We start from the raw sequence: 24,743 nt of genomic DNA, 5'->3' as shown, positions 1-24,743 counted from the left end.
AGGAGGTTCAAGCCATAAAAGTTAGCCGAAGACAACCAAATAAGACATTTGGCTGAAGAATGTTAGTTGATTTAGTATCCTGAAATAGGATATAAGGATGAAGAGAGTACTCCATGGGTAAAACAAATGGGATGCAGTTGTCTGAAGGATGGGATCTGGTTGGGCGAACAAAGAAGTGTGGGCTGATTACTTATTAAGTGTCAGTCATTGCCTTTAAGGTTCTGAAAGGTCTCCCCTCATCAGAGGGTCATCCTTGAACAAAACCTGGTACACCTGGAGAAGTGACTGAATCACAACAGCTTATAAATATCCCAAGGACGTGGCCTGGAAGACTAGCATGCCTTCAGGATGCCGGATTTTCACGGCTCTGTAGACAGGCTGCTTCAAGGCCGATGCCCCTGACTGAGGTGTTGCGGGAGAACGCGGAATATCGGGAGCAGCGGGTTAGCTGTCATGGGCCGTGTGTCCAGCGACCTGAGCTTTCTGGGCGCAGAGCTCAGAAGAAGTGACGCAACAGACTTTTAACATCATAAATCAGCGAGTTGTTAGTTATGTCTCCCCTCTCGTTGTGAAATTGGACACCTCTTTTTCCCTTATTAGGGAAAGAGAGAGCCTGTGGTATGTCAGGTTACCGTGTGAACAAGTAGTCTTTGGGCTACTGCAAGTCTGTGTCTTTATTGATGCTTTGCTGCACGCTTGAGTGCTGGGTGGGGGGGGCACCGATGCATTTTTACTGCTGGGGAGGGGAGATCATTGCTCTGCTGCTGCTTGCGGATGCCAGAGAGAGGCTGGGGGGGGGGGGGGCTTTGGCGTTCTAACATTTAACTGTCATTCATTTTTTGGAGCACTCCTGTTTTCATGGATGTCTGCGAAGAAAAGGAATTTCAGGATGTATATTGTATACATTTCTCTGACATTAAGTGTACCTATTGAAACCTATTGAAATGTCTCATTAAACTTGTGGGAAGTAGGTTAAATAAATAAATAAATTAACATAGAATGAACTTAGAAACAATTATAAAACCACAACTAAAAGCAAAATAATGAAAAGTAAAGGGGCATATTGGTGCAGCATCTTCACACATCTCCAGGACCAGCTTTGATTTTGAATTTGGAATGCTATACCTGTGTGGAATATGCATATTCTCCTTAGCCGTCGGGGTCCCATTGGGCATCCTGCTTCCTTCCTCATTCCAAACGCCTATTGCTGGGGTAACTGACTGAAGTGAATTACTGTTAGTGTAGGTAAGTAACACAAAGAAGCAAAAGGGAGTGTGAGTGTAAAACAATTTGAGGGCTACAGGGAGTAAAAAGGCTGAGAATGAGACTGATGTAATGAGACTGATGTAATGTGGACATGATATAACCATATAACCATATAACAATCACAGCATGGAAACAGGCCATTCCGGCCCTCCTAGTCCGTGCTGAACTCTTAATCTCACCTAGTCCCACCTACCCGCACTCAGCCCATAACCCTCCACTCCTTTCCTGTCCATATACCTATCCAATTTTACCTTAAATGACACAACTGAACTGGCCTCTACTACTTCTACAGGAAGCTCATTCCACACAGTATTGAATGTATTGAATAGCCTCCTTCCACCTTGCCGTAAATAAAAAAAACTTTTCCCTTTGAGCCTGTAGGTCGAGATTCCTCAGTGGAATGTCAGATGGTCTGCTGGATCTGACTGGCACAGAACTGAGGAAGTAAATCACCCAAGTCTTTCTGGGGAATCCCAGGAAACCCAGATCTAGCCTTTGGATTCCACGTGAAATTCAGCAAAGAGGCACCATGAAGGGTTTGGCACCAGTCTGTCCTGAATCCCAGAGTCACACCATGCCCAATTATGCACTGTACTTAGTTCAGCTTGAATGGCTAAATCCAACTGCTCCCTTTGTCTTAGAAGGCCAGTGGGACTTGGTCCAATGTTTGCATGGTAAACATTGTACTGTAAGCTCACGATTGAAGTGTCCTTTTTGTTGAAGGCAGTATCTGCAAGTCTGCATGCACTTTTCGTCCAACAAAATCTCACGCACCCAGTCACTTCATGTTAACGTCGCAAAGAAAAGAAGCATAACTTGATTCAAGTCCGAATTAATAACAAACATTTGCTCAGGATTCATTGTTCTTGCTCTTGTTGCATTGGCTGAATTGTGTTTTGTGAGTTCTGTTCCCTGCGTTCATTGCCCATGCTGGTCTAGTGGCCACGTGTTCACTTGGAGGCCCTGTGGACCTATTCAAGTTCCAGGACTGAGATCCATGAGCTTCCCTTGAAACTGGTCATTCAGTGCAGAGTACTGATCTATGTTGCAAAGGGTCTGCTGCAATTGCCTTGATGACTTTTAAAATCATAGTCATACAGAACAGAAACAGGCCCATTGGCACAGTAGGTCCATGCTGACCGTCAACCACACCTCAGTTTCCAACACTCACCTACACATTAACGACAGTCGGCAGGGTTTTGTGCATGGCATGTCATGCCTTACAAACTTGATTGAATTTTTTGTGGATGTGACAGAAGCGCTTTGTGAGATGTTATCTACCTGGACTTTAGTAAGACATTTGATAAGGTCCCTCTTGGTAGGTTGATTCAGAAGATGAAGATCCAGAGTCAATTGCAAGTTTGGATTCAGAACTGGCGTGTCCATAGAAGGCAGAGAGTAGGCGTGAATTCAGTGTTGCATCGCATTTGTGTAGAAGTCAGGAACCAAACAGCCTGCATAATGAACCACCAATGGTTGTTATGGAGCACATAATCAAGCTCAGCAATTTTTCTTGAGAACTCAATCTGAGGACTAGGCGAAAACTTCCAGCAAATGCTTTGTCTCCCAAGAACTGAAAATTTGTTGACAACTGAAAATATATACATAGTGGGCAGATCATGAATGCTTGGGTCCTGCTCATGTGGAAAGAAAAACAATGCAGGCAACTCATAATAAATGAATGCCAAGAGCTTTGTCCGCAGTCATTAGCACTAAACACCTTCACAACAGACTTTACTCTGTCTTTATTGATTGCAATAGAACATAGCACTGAGCCCAGCAGTGGAGTGGTGACATGCTGAGAGAAGCCAGGTGTATTTCACATGTGGTCAGATCACTGTTAGAGCTGGCAACTGTTCTGACTCCACCAATCCCATTCAAAGAGTTGTTCTTACAGTAAATTAGCATTGGATTAATTTTATTACAGCACCTGGGCTCCAAGGTATCTGTTTTTTTTCCAAAGGTCCAATTTCTAACCAATCTGAAGTAAAATGCCCTAAGCTAACTGAAAATGGCTGAATTTCTTTCCCTTTATGCCAGCAAAATGCTTGTGAGACTGAGCATGATCTTTGACGTATTGTAGAATCATCTTTAAATAGACATGATCCCAGATGTATGATAGAATCATGTTTAAATGTCCTCATCTATTTATATAATTCAATAAAAAATATGAAATCAAAAGAATTAGCACAATATCATTACAAATAAAGACACAGAAAAGTGCATCATATGTACAGTAAAAAATGACATTAACGGAGGTGATAAACAATGGAGAAGTATATATTATTATGAAATAGTAACACATATCATGCCCTATTGATGATACTTCAATTGTAAAGATATCCACAGAAATTATATTTGTGATATTGCTTCTTTTCTGATGTACTTGGATATATACAACTGCATCACAATTGATTGCTTTCGGTATAATAACGTGCATTTTGTACAGGTTTGAAATATTTGCCTTTCTATGCATCTTTCAAATCTCTTTCAGGATGTCCCAAGGTACACACAGCCAATAAATAACATTTGAGGTTGAGAGTTTGGTATTAGCTAGGAAACCTGATAACAAATTCATGTACAATCAGCTTCCACAGCCTGAAAAATTTTAATATCCGGGTAATCGAGTATAAGTTCGCCCTAGATTACCGACTACCAATGCTCATCATTTTCTACAGATGTCACACCAGACTTCATTGTCACTTACACAAACTTAATTTTAAAGCAGAGTACAACAACCTGTGCAACTGAGGACAACTTTATACTCCTTGCTTTCAGCAGTGCTGGGAGGAGGATAAATGTTGGCTGGGACCACGTGGGTGACTCTCTTTGCTATCGACTCTGGTCTTTCACATTCCATGAAAATCAAAGGCTCCACTGCTTGACATCAAAACCACAAGATATGAAATGTACAGCACTCCCTCTGTTTGTTGGATTGTTTACTCTTTTAACAAAACCAATAAAAAGTTCTGGGGCAGAGTATGTCACTCTAAGAGCATTGAGAGAGTGACAGACAGAAAGTGGTCTCCATCCACAAATAGCTGGAAGAAATTTGATGACCCATTACTTCATACCTCTGACAGATTGGTTGGCAAGATAGACAAGTCACCGTTATTTACTGCAGACTAATATCTGAAACTCTCAGGGTTATAGCACATTCATCTACTAAGGTTCGAGCGGCACACTTCATATGGAAAAGTATGTACGTGACTATTAATGTATAATATACTTGTGTCTTTCAAACATTATCTTTGGCAAAATACAGAAAGTTGTTATCTCAAGAGGTGGCTTGTGAATTTTTGATAGTTGTATTGCATTTATTTTTCAGTTTTATTGTAGATCTTGAAAGGTTCATTTAGTGGTTTCATTTAGCAAGTAATTGTTCTGTATAACAAGTAATTATCCTTTCTTTACAGTGGGATAATTGATGTTATTTGTACAATACATATTGTCTAGTGTACTTTGCTGAGACAGCGCAGAATATGGGCTTGTGTGAGAACAGTCATGAAGTGGATAGCTATTGCAAGCTCTATTTAAAATGCTTACCTTGTGCAAAATCTTAAAAGTGTGTATGCCCAGTCAAAATTAGAAACTTAGCTGCCATTGTCCAACTTATTTACTTTCATGAATTATACAACATAAGGAACTCTGATAGGAAACAGATGTAAAATAATGGAGCATAGTTTCAGTGAACAGCACACAATGCAGTCCAGGTACAAATCACACCCAAAATATCTTCGCCTTTCAGAAATGATTTTATTTTTTTTCTTCTAGAAGTTGCTCAAATTTATTTGTGTATTAGCAAAGACAAAGTTGGCTCTGATAGGGCAGTGTGTTGCATCCGTTTTTTTCCTGAAATTACTTTAAAAATGATTTCTCTTAATTTTAAAAATAAAAATGGCAGATTTTAATTAATAGAGTTTCTTTTTAAATAAGTACTTTAATAACAGCCTGGAACACTATCTATGAGTGACCTGATATTAACTAATTGAAAATTACCTCAAAAATTTATTTGAACAATTTTGTCAGTTATGGCATGCCACCCATTCTCTGAATCTCATTTAAAAATTTGCTCTTGAGTTTCACGATATTAGCACGATATTGTCTGTTTTAAGTGAATGACACTAACAAAGATAGCTGAGCAGAAATTTCAAATAAATTCATGAATATTGTTAAATATAAATATAAAAGATGTATATTGGTAACAGGCTATTTTGTTGTAAAAATGTATTGAAAATCAACAGGATATTTGTGTCAGACTACTGGTAATTTCTCAATGCAGCCATTGAGAGTTCCTGTCAAAATACCTACCATCTTATCGTTTATCCCTGGCTTCTGCTTTTATTGGCATCTGTAATTCAATTTAGCCCATAAGTCAGAAAATACATAAAATCACTTGCTGTTGAAAAATACCTCCACAGTATTGTAATGGGCGGTGTTGATGAGAACAATTAATATGGACGTTTATTTAATGGCTTCCCCCACTACTTACACTGGTACAGGATCAGGATGCCCCACGCTCAATGTCTGTTTTGAAGCCCTTGTGTGCTACATAGCTTAATAGAGTATCCTGCAAAATAACAGAAACAATTGGTTGTCACCTTCCAAAGCAACTCTCTTTAAGAGGCTTCTCACATTTGGAAAGCCAATAATTGTTATTAAGCAACAATTTTGTTTGACTAATGAGGAGAGGTTGTATGTAAACAGTTTTTTTTTCAAAACTGGTTGTCAAATAAATTTATTTATATTGATGAGAGCTCATTTGCATGTATTGGCCATAAATCTGCCATTATTAATCTGGGGAGAACCTGTATACTTTTTTTTTCCAAATCTGATTAACTGTGATATGATTTCCAAAACCTGGGTCTCTGCAACTGGATCCTTGATTTCCACACTGGATGACCACAGTCAGTGCAGATCAGAAATAACACTGCCTCCTCGCTGACAATTAACTTTGCAGCACTGCAAAGAAGTGTGCTTAGCCCACTGCTCTACGCTCTCTACACCTACAACTGCCTGGCTAGGCACCGCTCAAATGGCACCTATAAATTTGCCAACAACACAACTGTTGCTGGCAGAATTTCCGATGGTGACAAGGAGGTGTATAGGAGCAAGATAGAGCAACTTGTTGATTGGTGTTGCAGCAACAACCTAGCACAAAACATCAGTGAGACGAAGGAATTGATTGTTGACTTCAGGTAGGGGAAGTAGAGCAGTCCTCATCAGGGGATCAGCGGTGGAAAAGGTGAACAGTTTCATGTTCCTGGGTGCCAACGTCTCTGAAGATTTGTCCTGGGCCCAACATATTGATGCGACTACAAAGAAGGCTCAACAGCGGCTATGTCTCATTAGGAGCTGCAGGAGACTTGGTATCTCTCTAAAGACTCCTGCAATTTTCTACAGATGTACTGTGGAGAGCATCCTAACTGATTGTATCACCAACTGGTTTGGTGGGACCACTGCACAAGATTGGAAAAAAATTGCGGGAAGTTATTAAACTCAACCAACTCCATCATGGGCTGTAGCCTTCCCAACATCAAGGACACCTTCAAAAGGCAATCTCTCATAAAGGTGGCTTCTATCATAAATGACTCCCATCACCCTATGTGCACCCTCTTCTCATTGCTACCATCAAGGAGGAGACCTAGAAGCCTGAAGACACACAATCATCGTATGAGAAACAGCTTTCTGTCCTTCGCCATTGGATTTCTGAATAGACAATGAACTCATGTACACTACCTCACTATATTTTTTGCTCTCATTTTGCATTACATAATTTAATTTTATATATTTCTTATCATAATTTATAACTTGTTTTTATTATTCTGAATTTACAATGTATTGCTGCCACGAAACAACAAATTAACAACATTTACCAGTGATATTAAACTTGATATTGATTCTGATAGTTCTGGGAACAATACTCCATTCTCTCAGATAGCCTTGCTATTACAGCTGTGTTTTAGCAATAGTTGTTACAGGGTACATGGCAGCTGGCAAATACTGATCTTAAGAGTAAACTCCAGTACATGTTTAAAGTTGTGCTTCTAATGGGTGATTTACCACATTAACTATCTGGCAAATACAGATAAGAATCTGTAATTTGTCCAATAAATTAATCACGGGAAAAAAAGTCACATTTGATGTGCATAATAGAGCAATTGCTAACTATTGGGAATATCAAATTAAAAAAACAATCTGAAATTTTTGGAAATACCAAGCAGATCAGGCTGCATCAATGTAAATAATTAACATTTCAGATTGAAAACTTTTCCTCCAGCTTCATTTTTATGAATGAGCAATGTGTACTCTGTCTGGGAAATTAATAAATTGTCATTTGTATCAACAAAGTTCTGGATATTAAAAAATTCAAAGGATTGGAAAATGGTGCAGGAGTGGACCGTTGCCCGGATATTATTAAATACCAGACACCAGAGAGGCTGAAAGCCCTCAACCTGCTCCAGTTTCATGTATGCTTTTCATTTTTCAGTAAACAAATTTGTCAAATTTTATTGTGACAAAATTTGAATTTGACAAAATATCAGTGTTTATGTGGTAGTACTATAGGTCCCACAGCTTTAAACTGCTTGAGTTACCTGCATAGGAAAGTGAATCTTTGAAGCAGATTAGAGCAGTGAGAACCAAATGGTGTTTGTGTTTGGTTGCTGCCATCTAGTGGGTTTCATTCTTATTCTAAGCACACTACAGATTGAACTACGTAATTACTTACTGAATTGAACGTGAATGAGTAAATATTTTTTCTGGGTTCACTTGAGGACATTTGTTTACCTTATCCTAAAATAGAGAGGGATAGTTTAAAACAAAATTAGGTGCATAGGTTGTCAGGAGCTGTGACTTTAAAGAAAATTCAGAACTTAAGTAATTGCAATTAGCATTTTATTCCCTGCAATAATACATCAAAAGATCCTGTATCGGGTAATAAAATATATTAACAACACAAAAAAACAAAGATTTTGCTTCCTGAATACTTTTGGGTGTACCTTATGGATTTTGGGCTGCTGATCATGAAAATCCCCATGAAATTTCCCAGTCATGTACCATTTTTTCTAATCTCCTGTATTTGTTATTTTAATTCAAGTTAATTAAAACGTTGCCCACAATGTAAGTTGAAATGTTTTGTCCAGACATACCTGGGCATGCTTAGGCAGGGTGGGTGCTGCATGGCAGGACAGGTTGCAGATCATGTTGATATGCATGCTCTAGGCGCATAGCATATTGTGTGTACTCATTGTAATAAAGTAATCGCATTTTCAGGAGCATTTGTGATAGCAAAATGTCTCTCTCCGATATTGCAACAGCTGGGATACTTTGTTATATCTGTCTCAAGTGTACGCTTAAGTTTCAAAGACAGAGCATAACTCCTCTTATTTAGGAAGCCTGTGAGCTCTACTTTGGGTGTAAAATTGACAACCTAGACAAAGTCTGGACTCCTCACATCTGTTGCATTCCCATTTAGTCTTCTTCCCTGCTAATCCTGGCACTGTTAGTGACAAGCACGGTGAAGGGTTGCACCAGGACATTGCAGTCATGGAGAAACAGTATCAGAGCACTGGAATCCATCAATGCTGGCTGATTATTGTTGGACACTAGGCAAAGCCTCAGACACTGAGTAGAAACGAAAACCATCAACAGAACATATTTAGCTTAGTTGAACTATTGCAAAGTGTCAGCACTGTTTTGCAATATAAGCTAATTTCTTTTTTTCTCCAAATTCCAACCTGAAATATGTAGTCTGAAATTCTATTTGTTTTCAGCTTCAAGCAGACTCTCAAAGCTACAGAAACATTCTGAGGAAGCAACATGTTTGAAAAAAAATGTTTTCCACTGCAATTTGTCTTTCGATAGATTTTATTTTTTATTTTATTTTCGCTCCAGCAGCCCCAGATTCAACCCTAATCACAGGGCAATTTACAATGACCAGTTAACCTGTCAACTGGCACGTCTTTGCACTGTAGTGTTGGCGCGTGGCCAAGTGGTTAAGGTGTTCGTCTAGTGATCTGAAGGTCGCTAGTTCGAGCCTTGGCTGAGGCCGCGTGTGTGTCCTTGAGCAAGGCACTTAACCACACCATTGCTCTGCTACAACACTGGTGCCAAGCTGTATGGGTCCTAATGCATGGAGAGGGGAGACTTGCAGCTTGGGCAACTGCCGGTCTTCCATAATGGTCTATCGAGACTAACGGAGTACACAGTTCTACACATTACTACAACATTACATGACACGCTTCGCGCTGTAGGACGAAACTGGAGCATCCAAAGAAAATCCATGCAATCACGGGGCAGTCACAGACTCCTTACAGATGACCATAAGAACATAAAGCATGGGAGCAGAACTAAGCATTCCGCCCATCGAATCTGCTCCACTATTCCAACATGGCAAATCCTTTTCTCCCCTCCTCAGTCCCACTCACCTTCTGCCCGTAAACTTTGAACCATGTCCAATCAAGAACCTATCAAGCTCTGCCTTAAGTACACCTAATGACCTGGCCCCCATATCTGCCTGTGGTAATAAATTCCACAAATTCACCACCCTCTGGCTAAAGAAATTCCTTTGCATCTGTTTTAAATGGATGCCTCTCTATCCTGAGGCTGTGCTCTCTTGTCCTAGACTCCCCTACCATGGAAAACATCCTTTCCACATCTACTCTGTCTCGGCCTTTCAACATTCGAAAGGTTTCAATGAGATCACCCCCTCATCCTTCTAAATTCCAGCGAGTACAGACCCAGAGCCATCAAATGTTCCTTGTATGATAACCCTTCCATTCCCAAAATCATCCTTGTGAACATAGGAACATCGGAATTGATCTCGGAACTCCAACACCCCAAGCTATTATAGCATTGCACTAACTGCTATGCTACTGTTGTGGGGTGATCGGGGTCCTTAATGATAGGTACCATCTTTCTAAGGCATTGCTTTCTGAAGCTGACCTGGATGTTGGGGAGGCTCGTGCCCATAATGGAGTCGGTTGAGTTTACAACTTTCTGATCCTGTGCAGTGGCCCCCTCCATACCAGATGGTAATGCAACCAGTTATTATGCTCTCCAAGGTGCATCTGTTGATATTTGTTCGAGTCTTTGGTGATACACAATCTCCTCAAACTCCTCATGAAATATAGCTGCTGTCATGCCTTTTCTGTAATTGCATCAATGTGTTGGTTAAATGATAGATCTTCAGAGATGTTTACACCCAGGAACTTCAAACTCCTCACTCTTTCCACTGCTGCTCAAAACCACAGGTCAAGGGGCTAAAGTTTAATTTTACAAACAAATACCCCTTTTTTTCTTTCCATTCTCATTATGTCAGTTTAAACTCATTTATTTCTTGTTATCTAATTTCTTCTTAAAAACTGGGACAAATTTAGAACACAGAAAGAGTGGACTTATGCTACGAAACATTATTGACAAAGATTATGGACTTGAAAATTTGCATTCAAGCCTTTTTATGTCTTCCTCTCAGTTACTTCACCTACCTCTGCAGCATCCCCTTGGAATACACTTGCCTCAAAGTCATACACCTGCCTGAGACATTTATGAAGACTCAATTTCTTGACAGTTTTGACATCCAGCTCAGCCTGGGGATATTCCTTGCCGATTTACAAGTGCAAGGCCTTGTGTAGTTCTCAACCTCACCAATCAGATCTGAACTGGCTGGGGACCTAATCAAAGTATGAGTGAAGTGTGCATAAAAAAAACACTCCAACAAAACTTGGGCCTTTGTTTCTAGAATTTGCTTATTCTGCATTATGGTTTACAATTTCTGAGAACCACACATACTTTGGATAACATACATACATACAAGTAACTGGAGAGTAACACAAGAACTTTCATCCTAAATTCTCAATGGCACTGAATATAACAGTTCAATATGACTTTTATAGTAAATGAACCAAAAGAAGCAATTTAATTATTTGTAAGTAAAATATTAAAAGATTTTGAAGTGTACATTTTTAAACCTTACAAACTACAAATTCATATTAACATAATCATCTGCTGTTTCAGTTTACATAGAGGGACCAAATACTTAAATGACTTTGAACACTTGTTCAGCTCAACCAAATGGCTAGAACCTCTTCTGTGTGCCAAAAAGATTCCACTGTATCTAACTGTTTTAATACTTCAAATTGTTAGTGGCTTTTATTATACTGTACAGGCAATAAAATTGCAGTAAACCAGGATACTACCTTCAATTTTAACATTTTATGATATTAGATTCTATGGCTCATGAAGTCTACACTCAGCTCACAATGCAATTCCATTTCTCGTAATTCTTCCAGTAACCTAATCTCCCCACATTTCTTTCATTCTCACCTGGTTCAACAATTCACCTGTACGCTAGGATCATTTTAAATAGGCTAATTAATCTCCCAACCCACAAGTGCTTGGGACATCATAGAAAACCAGAGCACTCACAGGAAACCCACATAGACATAATAGGGACCAAGCAAGACGCACACAGACAGCAGCAGAGTTCAAGAGTGAACTTGGGCCATTAGATCTGTGAAGCAGCAGAGCTATGCAATAGGCCTCTGTTCTGCCACCGTATATCTATCTGCCAGCTGTCTCTTTATTTTTGTCTCTGACGAGTTAATAAGCTTAATTAGCTGATCAAGTACCTATCTCATCTTGAAATCTTAAAGTAGATTGCATCAGAATAGTTTAGAAAGCCATTTATATAACTCACTCCTAAAACCCATTTACAACTTGGCTCCAGTTTTCATAAAAACTGTGCTAAAAGAATGTCCAAGTTCCAGTACCAGACATTTTCATTCACAAAAGTGGCTAAACAAATCATAGCACCCCAGGCTATTATGCTCACCAGTCATTATGAACTGCTGGGTTTCAGCAACCTTGAAGAAATAGTAGTTTTATTGATATGATTCCACAGGTCTTTGCTTCCTTATAGGACATTGGTGTGCACTCATCCAGAATGTTGTGTTCAGTTCTGGTTGACCCATTAAAGGAAGTGTGTGGAATTATTGGACAGGGTCCAGATGAGATCTCCAAGAATGGATCTTGGTAACTGAGAGATTACATGTACAAGAATAAAGTGGAGACACTGAGACTTTCTTTAGAGGAGTTTAAAAGAAATCTGAAAGTAGAATCAGAGGCTGCACTGAGTGGATGGTGGAAGGTTGTTCCCATTTGTCTAGCAATTGAGAACTATGTGCACAAGTAAAAACAATAACTATATTATGCAGCATTTAATTGGAATCTGGATTACACTGCTTGCTGCTGAGGTTCCACAATCACTTTTAAGAGAGTTAATAAATACATAATGAGGAAATATTTGTAAGGCCCTGAAGAAGGGATCGGGGGGACCAGCAGCCAATGGAACCAATGAGCTGCTGTGGTAGATTTGATCTAGACTGAATGCCTCCTTCTGTGTTACAACCATTTTTGATTCAATGATTTGTTCTATGATTCTTCTGTAATGTAAATAGAAAACAGTTCACCAATGATGGACTCTTCACTATTACTTCAGCATGGTCCTGGATGCATAAAGGTTTGAGTGTCAGATGACCCTAACACAAAAACAGAGACCCACTTGCAAATTATTTTCTTCAATCATTAGGCACACAGTTCCTAACATGCGTCATATACCGTAAGTAACTTTGTAATTGAAAATTTCTGATTTAATGCCAAAGTGTCAATCTTTGAGAATGTTAAAATGTTTGCATTGAAAATGTCAATATGTTGATAATTGTGCATTCACAACAAAAATTTCCCTTTGTTCAAACATCAGTCCTCTTAGAGGTAACTATATTCAAAGAATATTTTCTGTCAACTTTACAACTTCCATGGCAGCAGTAACAACAAGGAAGTTATCTGAATCTCATTTGGGAACAGGCCCATGAAACAAATCTCAGTTTTCAATCCTGCCCCAAGATAAGTAGGAAGTAGAGAGGACTGAGATAACCATGAAAGTTTCAGAAGATGTTAAGCTGATTTGGTGGTTTTGCCTCTCTGACAGTGATTGCAAATGAGATTGCCATTGCTCAGATAGTGGCGAGCTCTCCCTGACTCAATCTCCCTCCAGAGGTAAGAGAATTGAAACCTTCCCAATGCTTGGGGCAGTGAGGAGAGAGTGTAGCACTGTTGGAGAGGTGCTGTTCTTCAAGTATGTACTATAAGTGCATGTGCAGTACTTCAAACAACCAATAATTCCATGTAATATCAGAGAATGTATTCAATATACAACCCGAAATTCTCACTCTCTACAGACATCCTTGAAACAGACTAAAAACCCCAAAGAATGAATGACAAAAAAAACATAAGAACAACAAAGCCCCCCACCCCCTCCCACACACAAGCAGCAGCAAACCCTCCCCCACTTATTCTAATATAAAGCATCGGCATTCCCACCACTCGCCAATCAAAAAACAACAAAGCCCCCAAAGAGAGACCATGAGCTAAAGTATATCAAAAATTAACTGTTCACTCCAACATTTTCGACATCCCACAGGCTCTCTCTCTCTCACTAACAAGGGAGAGACAGATAACACTCCTTCCACAACGACAGTCACTATTTTGATGCTACAGTCGGTCTGATATGTTGCTTTTTATTTCAAGTTCCCCAACTCAAGAACTGGCAGCAAACTTTTCACTCAACATCAAGAAAGAGAGAGATTGATCATTCAGTTGCTGAGTGTAGAGCCCCTGACAGCCATTCTTGCTGTCCAGTAAGGTCACCCAAGGCTCTGAATTTGCATGACTTCAAGCCCAACCTGGACATATCAAAACACAGCCAATCAGCAGACTCCAAGAACAGGCACATGACATTGTGCAGAACCATACTTTTTGAGTGCTACAGTAAATCAAAGATCTCGATAAGACCCCAGCCACCCTGAAAAGGAAAATAGAGATATTAGAATAGAAAGAATTGTTTGCAATCACAATGACCCATTTAAAATTATTCTTCAAGGTTTTATTTGAAAAATATTCATAAAATCCAATAATGAATATATCACTTTCTTTCAATTACAGCTTTGAATTTTAATCTTTTGAGAACGTTGAAAACGAGAGACAAACCATGGAGAAGAAAGTTATTAATCAGGGAGTTAAAACCTCTGAATCAGGTACAGCCTTTTAATTTTTGAGAGCATGCATTCTTTTGGTGCAAAACTAAAGTTTGAGAAGTTTCCAAGAATCACAATGTCCCACTTGAATATTTTTAAAATGCAATTTTGGTGCAGACTTGTGTTACATTTAACCAAGGTCAACTCGAAACCACATGACTATATACTGGAGAGAATCTCCCATTTCCACATAGTGGCGATCAGTTATCAAATGGCTGATCTAATTACTGAGTCACTGCCAACTTTGCAGTTGATTCACACAAATTGAATTTCTCTCACTGCTTGAGTGAATATGATCAAAGTTTCTTTCCTTCATGATTAAATGGAAAAATATTGTGCTTCAGGTATCTTAGATTTGCTAAGTTCTATTTCAATTGATTTGAAGACCAATACAAATGAAGACCAATTTTAATTCATTGTCCCATCATGGCAATTAATTACTTCTTAAATAATTCCCTGGGTGTTGATTGAACCACGATTCTTACAGATCCATTCCATATGTTTTATCACTTTCAATATGCAGAGCTATCTGCTTTCATTCCTACATTTATTTTGTCTTATCTGAAGATGTATCCTCATTTTTTAATTTAATGTTTTTTTGGCTTTCTATTTTTTTTCCCTGAACTTCATAATGTAACATTTCTATCACTCCCCTTGAAGGTTACAAGCCTCAAGTTTCTGGCTAGGAGGATTCGTATCCACTCTCCCCCATGATAATAGGTCTAAGCATAAGATTCAGGAGATTCACAATGCTATTAGCTCTACTAACATAACATACACTGCAGATGCCGGGGTCAAAGCAACACACACAACACGCGGGAGGAACTATTAGCCCTACTGATGTACTCTAATTCCCATATGCAGTCCAAGTGATTTCTGCATTTATTATCACTCCCTTTGCAGCTATATTAAAGACCACTTAGAATTCAGAACAACGTGCACAATACTGTATCAATGCTTTGATTGTTTCCTAATCATTTGAAAGTGACTTTTCCAACAAAAATAAGAGCAAGTGATTAAAAAAAGACAAAAATCCCTCATTAAAATAAAACAACAAAGTCCTGTTTTTTTTATCTTGTTGAAAACTGTAGGTGTCAAGATAAGGAAGTCAACAGTTCCGGGAGTCACACTGGTCGAGTACACAGAAAATATCCCAGAAGGATATAGTGCACCAGACATTTTACGCCGACCAATTTCACTGACCTTGCAGGAGGGTAAGGAAGAAAAAAAGAATTTGAGAGAATTCTGAACTTTGCTTTAGAGAGAATTCTCTGTTCTAAATCTCAACCCACCTTAAACAACATTTGCAGTACCATTTTATCAGTGGTGCAGTACGATTTGGAGATTATGATGACTTTCATTGACACCATGAACCTGAACTTCTGGGTGACAACTCCACACCCAGAAGTGGAGATGAACTTCCTGCTTTTGCAGCTGAATAAACAATGACAAGTGTAAATTGATGAGAGAATAAAGCAACCAACAGCATTCTCCTGAACAATAGACAAGGAAACTTAATAATATTGAAATCAGAAAAGGGTTTTGGGATTAAATGAGGACTTTCCATTTCCAGCTGCAGGAAATACCCAAGGATACAGATTAAAAATAACTGAAAACAAATACAGAAGTGATATGAAGTGTCATTTAAAAAAAATCCATTGAGCTTACGATGAACTGTTATATCTGCAAGGTTGCTGCAACCTGATTTAGTCATAACTTCCAAAGTGCACTTTGACATAGAATTCAAAAGCAAAAGCATGACAGGTCAGGGGTGGAAGGTTGAGTGGGATGAATGGCTTCCTACCGTGCAGTATTCTTTGTAGTCCACATTGGACACTGTGCTGGAGTAATCAAGAGATCAGTCATTATTATTCCGATTACTGACATTGCAACTCCTACCAAGCAGAGAGCCCATTAAAAGTTGGTACCTACAATAGTTAAAGAAAAATGCACCAAAGCAATGGGATACCAGATACTGTGATCTCACTTCCAACACTTTATTGGTTTCCAGTTCTGCAGACTGTGTAGTGGAAATTTAAAAATGTTGACTGTGAACCAATACTCCTGCTTATCCTACCCTGTAACATGACTATCTGACATTGAATCCAGACCACTACTGGAGTTTCCAAAAACGAGATCATTATTTGCATTCTGTAATAAAGCATTGACTTTTGTTTGTCTTTTGGAAGTAGATTAATTAGCATATGTTAATACTTCTTCTTAAGGCAAAATTGCAAATTTTAAAGCAGTTGTACAAGGAAATCCAAAGCCTTCTGTGGTCTGGAGCTTCAAAGAGAAACATTTAACAAATGATAACCATTACAAGATCTACCAAGACACGGTTACAAAAGAACACATTTTGCAGGTATGAACAGTACTTTAAAAGACCATAAGACATAGGAGCAAATTGGGCTGTTTGGCCCATCGAGTCTTCTTCATAATTCCATCATGGCTGATTTATTATCCCTCTCAACCCCATACTCCTGCCTTCTACCCATAATCTTTGACACCCTGACTCATCAAGAGTCTATCAACCTGTACTTTAAATATACTCATTGACTTGGCCTCCACAGCTGTCTGTGGCAAAGAATTCTGCAAATTCACCATCCTTTGGCTAAAGAAATTCCTTCTCATCTCTGCTGTAAATGGACATTCCTCAGTTCTGAGGCCTTGCCCTCTGGTCCTCAACTCACCCACCATAGGAAACACCCTCTCCACATTCACTCTATTGGCCATTTCATATTCAAGGAGATTCTCCCCCCCTCCTATTCTTCTAAACTGCAGCAAGTACAGACCCAAAGCCATCAAACTCTGCTCATACATTAACCCTTTCATTCCTAGGATCATTCTGGTGAACTTCCTCTGGACCCTCTCCAATGTCAGCACATCTTTTCTGAGATAAGGGGCTCAAAGCTGTTCACAATACTCTAAGTGCAGTCTGACTAATGCCTTATAAAGCCCTGCATCTTTGCTCTTATATTCAGTCCTCTCAAATTGAATGCTAAGATTGCATTTGCCCTTCTTACCACTGATCCAACCCGCATGTTAACCTTTAGTGAATCCTGCACAAGAACTCTCAAATCCCTTTGCACCTCTGATTTTCTCCCCAGTTAGAAAGCAGTCTATGTCTTTATTCCTTCAAAGTGCTTAAGCTAACACTTCCCTACACCATATTCCATAGACCACTTCTTTGCCCATTCTCACAATCTGTCTAAGTCCTTCTGCAAACTCCCTGCTTCCTCAACACCATCTGCTCCTCCTCCTATCTTTGTATCATCTGCAAAATTGGTCACAAAGCCATCAATTCCATCATCAAAATTATTGACATACAGTGTAAAAAGACGTAGCCCCAATACTGGTCCCAACTGAACACCATTAGTCACCAGCAGCCAAACAGAATAGGCCCCCTTTATCGCACTCTTTGCCTCCTGCCAGTCAGCCAATCTTCTATCCATGTTAGTATCTTTCCATTAAGGGCTCTTATCTTGCTAAGCAGCCTCATGTGTGACACTTTATCAAAGGTCTTCTGAAAATCCAAGTCAGCAGCCTCCACTGACTCTCATTTGTCTATCCTGCTTGTTAACTCCTCAAAGAATTCCAACAGATTTGTCAGATAAGATTTCCCCTTCAGGAAAGCATGCTGACTTTGGCCTATTTTATCTTGTGCCTCCAAGTACACTGTAATCTCATCCTTAATAGTAAACACCAACATCTTCCCAACCACTGAAGTCAGGCTAATTTGCCTATAACTTCTTTCTTTCAGTCTCCCTCCTACACAGTCCATTGGCAGCTAGCCACTTACATTACTTATTCTTATGTAATAGATGTTTCTCTGATTCCATTGTGTTTAAGTAATTCATTTTGGCATGTATAAAACTATAACATATTATCAGCTTTGATTTTCATAATGAATGGAGTGGCTTTCTAATACATAGATAGGCTAGAATGCAGATATCACCTGCTGCTTATGACATCCTGTAGAGTATTGATTTTTATTACAGTTGTTTTTTTTAATAAGCTATATTGCTCTTGGGGCAGAGTGCTACACAGCTAGCCACTTGCAATACTTACTTTTAAAACTCTGTTCACGTAGTGGCCACAGTATTTTTACTGGAGTTAATGTTTTCTTCCATCTCCTCTCAGTAAAAATAGCACACAACTACTTGTACATCGCATGTGGACAATCCATGTCAAGTAGCTTTTTTTGCCAGAGTTTTACTGCCCCATCAGTGAATTAACTGCAACTCAGCAGCTGAGATAATTCCTAGCTGTCTTTTTAAAAATCAAAAATTGCTCTTTGGCTAGACTTTCATACAATATAATAGGAAAGTGTTTACTTTCCCTTCAATATAGCTGATCCTCTCTTCCTGTGTGACGACAGAATATACAGAACAGAATTAAAATAGTAATTTCAGGTTGCCTTCCAACATTCTACCACTTCTTACTTTTAATCTGTCTTTGATAGGCAACAGCAAAACAATCCTACCAACAAATACAAGGATACACTAGTCTCCATTTTTTTAAATCAAATCTGCACCTACCCAAATGTAAATCAAATGATATATGCAGGAAATGTTGGAAATACTTAGCAAGTCAGGCAATCTATTTAGCAAGAGTAAATATTCCAAGTTTATCTGTCATCAGAAAAAATTATTTAACCTAATAAATGTCTACTTAGAGATATATTCATATTCATGAATGTTCTATTTTATATTTATTTTGCCATTAATACAATTTACTATTAAAAATAATACTTTCTCTTATTCAAAAGCAGAGAGTCCCTACTATTTAGCAATACAAACTACCATTTTATTTTCAATACTGAAAATAATATGCCAGTTACAATAGTGGATTCTACAATCTGTGCAATTATCTCATATCTTGATGGGTCATAGTTAATGGGTAGAGATCCACTAACCATTTTTGTCGTAACTGGGAAACTATTTCATTATAATGTATAAAATTACATAACCATTTCCAAAATAAAGTAATTATTGTTTTGTTATTTAAGGTAATACAATTGACTTCAGACGATGCTGGTTCCTATAAGTGCATCTTTTCTAATGAATATGGAGAAGCCAGGTGTGTAACAAATCTGAATATTATAGAAGGTGAGAATCTATCATGCCTTTAAGGCTAGAAGTAATTAGAACTTAAAGTATTTGTAAGCAATCGTTAATATATCATTCTGATCACTACTCCCAGTATTATTACTATTCGGAGTTTTCTCCAGCACCAAAGGAGGAGAAGAATAAAAAACAATTGCATGATTAAAATTATATCCCAAATGACAAACCCTTTACATTTACCTGTGATCTTTTGATAAGGATGCTTGTTGTTTTTACCTAGCACTGGCATTCACCTTTGAGACTGGCATAACTGCCCTCCAGAGTGACCTAATTGTACAATATATATGCAATAAATAATAGTGGATTTTCAAATGTGAATGTAAACAGAAATATCAGGATACAGGAATGTATCAGAGAGCAGAGAAGCATGATAATAACACCATTTCCAGAACTAATTCAATTACTCCTGAACAGCAAAACTGGAAGGGAATCATTTACAAGCCTGCATCCAATACAGAACTACATGAAAATTTAAAAATTCAATTTTTTGCTGGAATCATCAAGGGTTGCCTGCAGTTATGATAATTGTTTGTCTCCCATATCCAATGATGGCAGTTAACTTTGTGGAGTTTTTCTTTAAATGATGTGAAGTGCACAAGGATACCTGTCCATTCTGGGGCAGCTCATCACCTTTGGACATTGCAATTGAAACATAGGTGATAAAGGCTAAAATATAATTAATTTGTATTTTCAAACATGAAAAGTAGAAAAGATGTAGACTATTTAGCCTCTTGTGCCTTCTGCACCATTCAATAGGATCTTGGCTTATCTTTTACCACAGTACCAAATTCTTGTGCGAAAATCATATATTTTTCTTTTCCTCCAATGCCATTTTTGTATATTAATTCATGCATTTATCTTTTCTGTTCACATAAATATAAATCAGTTGGCTTCAAAAAGAAAATGAAAAAACCTGGAGTAACAAAAGGTGAGTAGGCAGTTTAAATGGTTCGGCATGGTTCGGCATGGTCCAGATGGGCTAAAGGACCTGTTTCTATGCTGTACTTTTCAATGACTGTGACTCAAAGATACTTTTTTAAAAAATGAAGCAGTGTGTTATATCTTACAAAGTAACATTATTGTCTAGAATGGCAGCAAGACAAACTGAAAATAAATTTCAAAGAAGAAAACTTGCAATTATATAAAACTATATGAAGAGATGACCAAAGATCATCTCCTATTTTTGAATTCCAGTAAGTATCAGTCAGTGAATATAGAGTAATACAGGAAGAGCTCTATACTTTCTTAACAGGTAAAGAAAACTTAACTATAGTAACATCGTAACTTAGAGGGAGTATGTAATTATTAACTCTTTGTATTTGAAAGTAATGATTCATATGTTATCCCCTAGAAGTAGCATAAAGCATGCCACATTAGCACTCCAACTCTGAAATTCACCATAACATTTTAGAATCAAAATAAAATGTTCTGCCTTAAATATAAAAACATCAATAATTTGGTCCAGGGTTTTAATGCATTGTGATCTTTCTCTTCTATTTCCTAAAGAGAATTTGCCAGATCCAAAGGTTTTTCGGAAGATGCTGAGGAAACGGTAATTACTTATAGAATGTACAATTCATACTTTTTATCTTAAAACATGTGGTTAATCATGTTAGATCAATTCGAGTTTGCACAGTGAGAGAAAACAAAACTGAATGAAGTTTGCAACCTGCACTGAAAAATATAATAGATATTCTACACAGATTCTGAGATGGCAATTTATCCATCCAGTCAATATAGAGGACTGGAATATCCTGACAATATTTCTGTGGAGAAGTATGGATTAGCTGTTTCTGGACTTCTGCACCTACTCAATGCAAGTGGGTAATACCCCCTTCAGCTGATTTTCAACCATATGCAGTGCAGCTTTTTTATTGCAATGGTACAATGGAATACTTAGGCTGAATTATTAAATAAACAGTTTTTGTGGATATCTGACAGAAAATGCATTGGCAAAGAGCTCAACTAGCAGTAGTCTATCAACTTCTTCGCTAATTAAATGCATGCATTTTATGGCCATTCACCACGATATACATAATTAAATCATTGAAGAATTCCATCTTCCATTGACATTTTGCAGTGCCCTACCTGTAAAGAGACAGGATAATGTTCCGGATGAAAAGGTCTGGGAAATCCTCATGAATGCTGACAAGAAAGATTATGAAAAGATCTGCCTGCAGTATGGTATCACTGACTTTCGCGGCATGCTGACAAGGCTGAAGCAGATGAAAATCGAAAGAGAGGAAAAGCAAGCTGCGGTAACGTACCTGTTAAAGAGCTGGTTGCTGTGTCTATATCATGTTTAACTCTAAATGGGATAGTATCAGAAAAAGTTCTGAAGCTCAGCAAAATGTGCCATGACAGATTAAGCTTAACGATAGGTTAATGTCCTAAAATTATGGTTCCAGAAAATGCGAGAAATGGTTATGAAGCTGAAGTGGATTATGGATGTCATACTCCCTAAAAATAGGTACACGGATTATGCTGTAAGTTTAATCAGTGCCCTTTGCTTCTACTGCAAATGGCACACTGACTTTGTGCTGGTTGCTAGTCCGTACAATTAATATGTGCAGTCCATCCTAGCTATGAGTAATGGGCCAAGATGATGAGAGGCTGACTCTGCTAAAAGCTAACCTGCACTGCTTTAAATCAGCCTAGAGCGAAGCACTCTGCAGCAGATATGACTAGGCATTCATTTCAATCAGGATATGCTTAAAAAATTATGACCTCAGGGCAACACATTTAGATGCAAGAATTAGGTAGAGGGTTTGTTGCAAGAATTAAGATGTGATCTGTCAGCACTGAGTAAAGAGGCCCTCTGGCATCTCCCGGAATACAATGAGAGTAGATAGATTTGTCAGTTAATGCCAGTATTCAAGAATGGAGGATTTAGGTACAATGCTGCAAAAAAAAGATCATACACGTGGTCAAGATAAGTGAATCCATCTGGGTAAATACCGTATTATATCAGGTGTACCACCAACCTAGGAAATGGTTGATTACATAATGTACCAATTACATATGTACAGATCATTACTGACCAAAGCTGACACTTTTTCTCACCCTGCAATCCTGTGACATCACATATTCATAGTTTGCACATATTGATAGATATTCAGTCATGGAAGTCAAATCCGCAGAACTTTATTGCTTCATGGTGGTAGAAGCAGAGGCAGCAGAAATAACTGGAAGGATGAGGAATGGCTACATGACCTTACCTAAATGGAGAAAACCCTGCTCGTCATCACCAGAAAGCTTGATCTGAGCAGTTAGTGTAACGCTATTACAGCACCAGTGATTACCAACCAGGTTATGCTCCCACCACCGTCTGTACGTTTTCCCCAATGATTAAATGAGTTTTGTTCAGATGCTCTGGTTTCTTCACACATTCCAAAGACGTTTTGTTAGAGTCAGTGAGCTGTGGGCATGCTCTGTTGGCACCAGAAGCATGGTGACACTTGTAAACTCGATTTAATTTGACACAGAACAACGTATTTTACCATTTGCTTTGATGCACAAATAAAGGTAATCTTTATCTTCAAGATGAAGAAATCCATCTATATTCTGAATAACTAAGCACAACCCCTCATGACTTACAAGCTGCCAATAGGTCTTTATTGCAAGACAATTAGATTACAAGAGAAAGAATATGCTTTTGCAGTTAGAAGATGCTTTGGTGAGACTGCAGCTGGAGTACCATCTGCGGTTTCGGACTCCTTTCAGAAGGAAGAATTTACTTGTTAAAGTGGGTGTCCAGCAAAGGCTCCCATATTGGTTCCTGAGAAAACAAATCTGTCACATAAAGAGGAATTAATTAAGCTATGTTTTTTATTCTCTAGATTTTAGAAGACTGAGAAGTAATTCCATTGAAGCATACAAAATATTTAGAGAGCTTGACAAGGTACAAAGGGGAAGATATTTCCTAGGGCTGAGAATTTTGGAACTAGAGATTATAGTCTCAAATAAATGGGTAGGCCAGTTCGATTAGTATAAGATAATGTACATTGGTAAAAGCATTCAAGAGGCATGCTATTACTTCAGTGGAGAGAGATTGTAAATAAATCGGGAGTAAAGTGATATAAATGTTCTTGTAAGTGAAACACAAATAGTTAGAATGAAGATACGCTGAGCTGTTGGAGTGGCAAAGGAAATATAGATATTTATTAAAGTTTAGAAATATTGTTAGAATTGTTCAGGCTCTTGGTGAAGTTGCACCTGGAACAATGTTTTGGTCTATTTATTTAAGAAATAATTTACTAGCATTTGAGGTAGTCCAGAAGATTCTTGACCCAAAACATCAATTGTCTCTTTCCTTCCAAGGATGCTGCCTGACCTACTGAGTTCCTCCAGCATCTTGTTTGTGTTCCAGAAGAGGCTTACTTGGACAATTCCTTGGACAACTCCTTTATAATAGGGGTATTGCCCTAATATAAACAGCTAAAGAAAGTGGATCTATATTCTTTGGAGTTTAGTGGAAAGCAGGCTGACCTGACAGAAATCATTAAATTCTTTTGAAGGGCATGAACAATGCAGATGCTAAGATGCATCTTCTTGTGGGATAGTCTCAAACAAGGGAACATAATTACAGAATGAAAGACCTTCCACAGAGTGTGGTGAACCTCTGAAATTCTCCAACGTGGAGGGCTGAGAAGAGTAAATCATTGGCGGTGTTTAAAAAAGAGAAAGATTTTTTTTGAATGATCAGTGAATTGCTAACTCTAAGGCATTGGCAGTGAAAAGAAAGATCAGCCATGATTTTACCAAATGATGGTACAGACTTGAGGGGCCAAATGGATTATTCCTGCCTCTACAAAAAAACAGGATGCTGGAAGAACTCAAGTGGGTTAAACGGCATCTGAGGAGACAAGTTTCGGGTTGAAACTTTGCCTAAGGACTGAGAAGAAAGAGGAAAGATTGCTAAGTGTGGGCTCACATTTAACATTTAAGAAAACTTGGACAGGTACATGGATGAGAGGTGTATGGAGGGATATGGGCCAGGTGCCGGTCAATGGGACTAGGCAGAAAAATGGTTCAGCACAGCCAAGAAGGGCCAAAAGGCCTGTTTCTGTGCTGTAATGTTCTATAGTTCGATGGATGGTCAGTAATGAGTGAAATCAGAAGGGGGAAAGGATGAGTAGCCAATGGAACCTGCTGAGGATGGGAATGGGAAAGGCGACTTGTTCATCATATTTTGGTGCATTGACAGCTTTTGTCTGAAGGATTCAATAAAACTCTGTACTCTAATATTGGTTTT

General features: G+C 38.4%; 1 protein-coding gene across 6 annotated transcripts in view; it reads left to right on the top strand.

The window, feature by feature from the left end:
• The first annotated feature begins 4,391 nt into the window (after positions 1-4,391).
• Positions 4,392-24,743, top strand: part of LOC140717146 (immunoglobulin-like and fibronectin type III domain-containing protein 1) — an 85,110-nt gene continuing 64,758 nt past the window's right edge. For 2 of the 6 annotated variants that reach the window (XR_012096461.1, XM_073030412.1), the window contains exons 1-8: positions 4,394-4,464; positions 14,269-14,360; positions 15,452-15,574; positions 16,586-16,725; positions 19,372-19,471; positions 20,376-20,417; positions 20,996-21,041; positions 21,570-21,747. Coding sequence is in view for 4 of the 6 variants with exons in the window: in XM_073030412.1 (XP_072886513.1) it covers positions 14,315-14,360; positions 15,452-15,574; positions 16,586-16,725; positions 19,372-19,471; positions 20,376-20,417; positions 20,996-21,041; positions 21,570-21,747 (675 nt within the window). In the remaining 2 variants the exon portion in view is untranslated. Of the gene's footprint in view, positions 4,469-12,725; positions 12,887-14,268; positions 14,361-15,451; positions 15,575-16,585; positions 16,726-19,371; positions 19,472-20,375; positions 20,418-20,995; positions 21,042-21,569; positions 21,748-24,743 lie in introns of all 6 variants that reach the window. The other 4 variants (XM_073030413.1, XM_073030415.1, XR_012096462.1 and 1 more) reach the window with 4 other exon arrangements.

Source organism: Hemitrygon akajei, chromosome 27 (assembly GCF_048418815.1).
Source record: "Hemitrygon akajei chromosome 27, sHemAka1.3, whole genome shotgun sequence".
Lineage (NCBI taxonomy): Eukaryota > Metazoa > Chordata > Chondrichthyes > Myliobatiformes > Dasyatidae > Hemitrygon > Hemitrygon akajei.
Note: the sequence above shows the minus strand (reverse complement) of the source record. Positions and strands in the feature narration are given on the sequence as shown.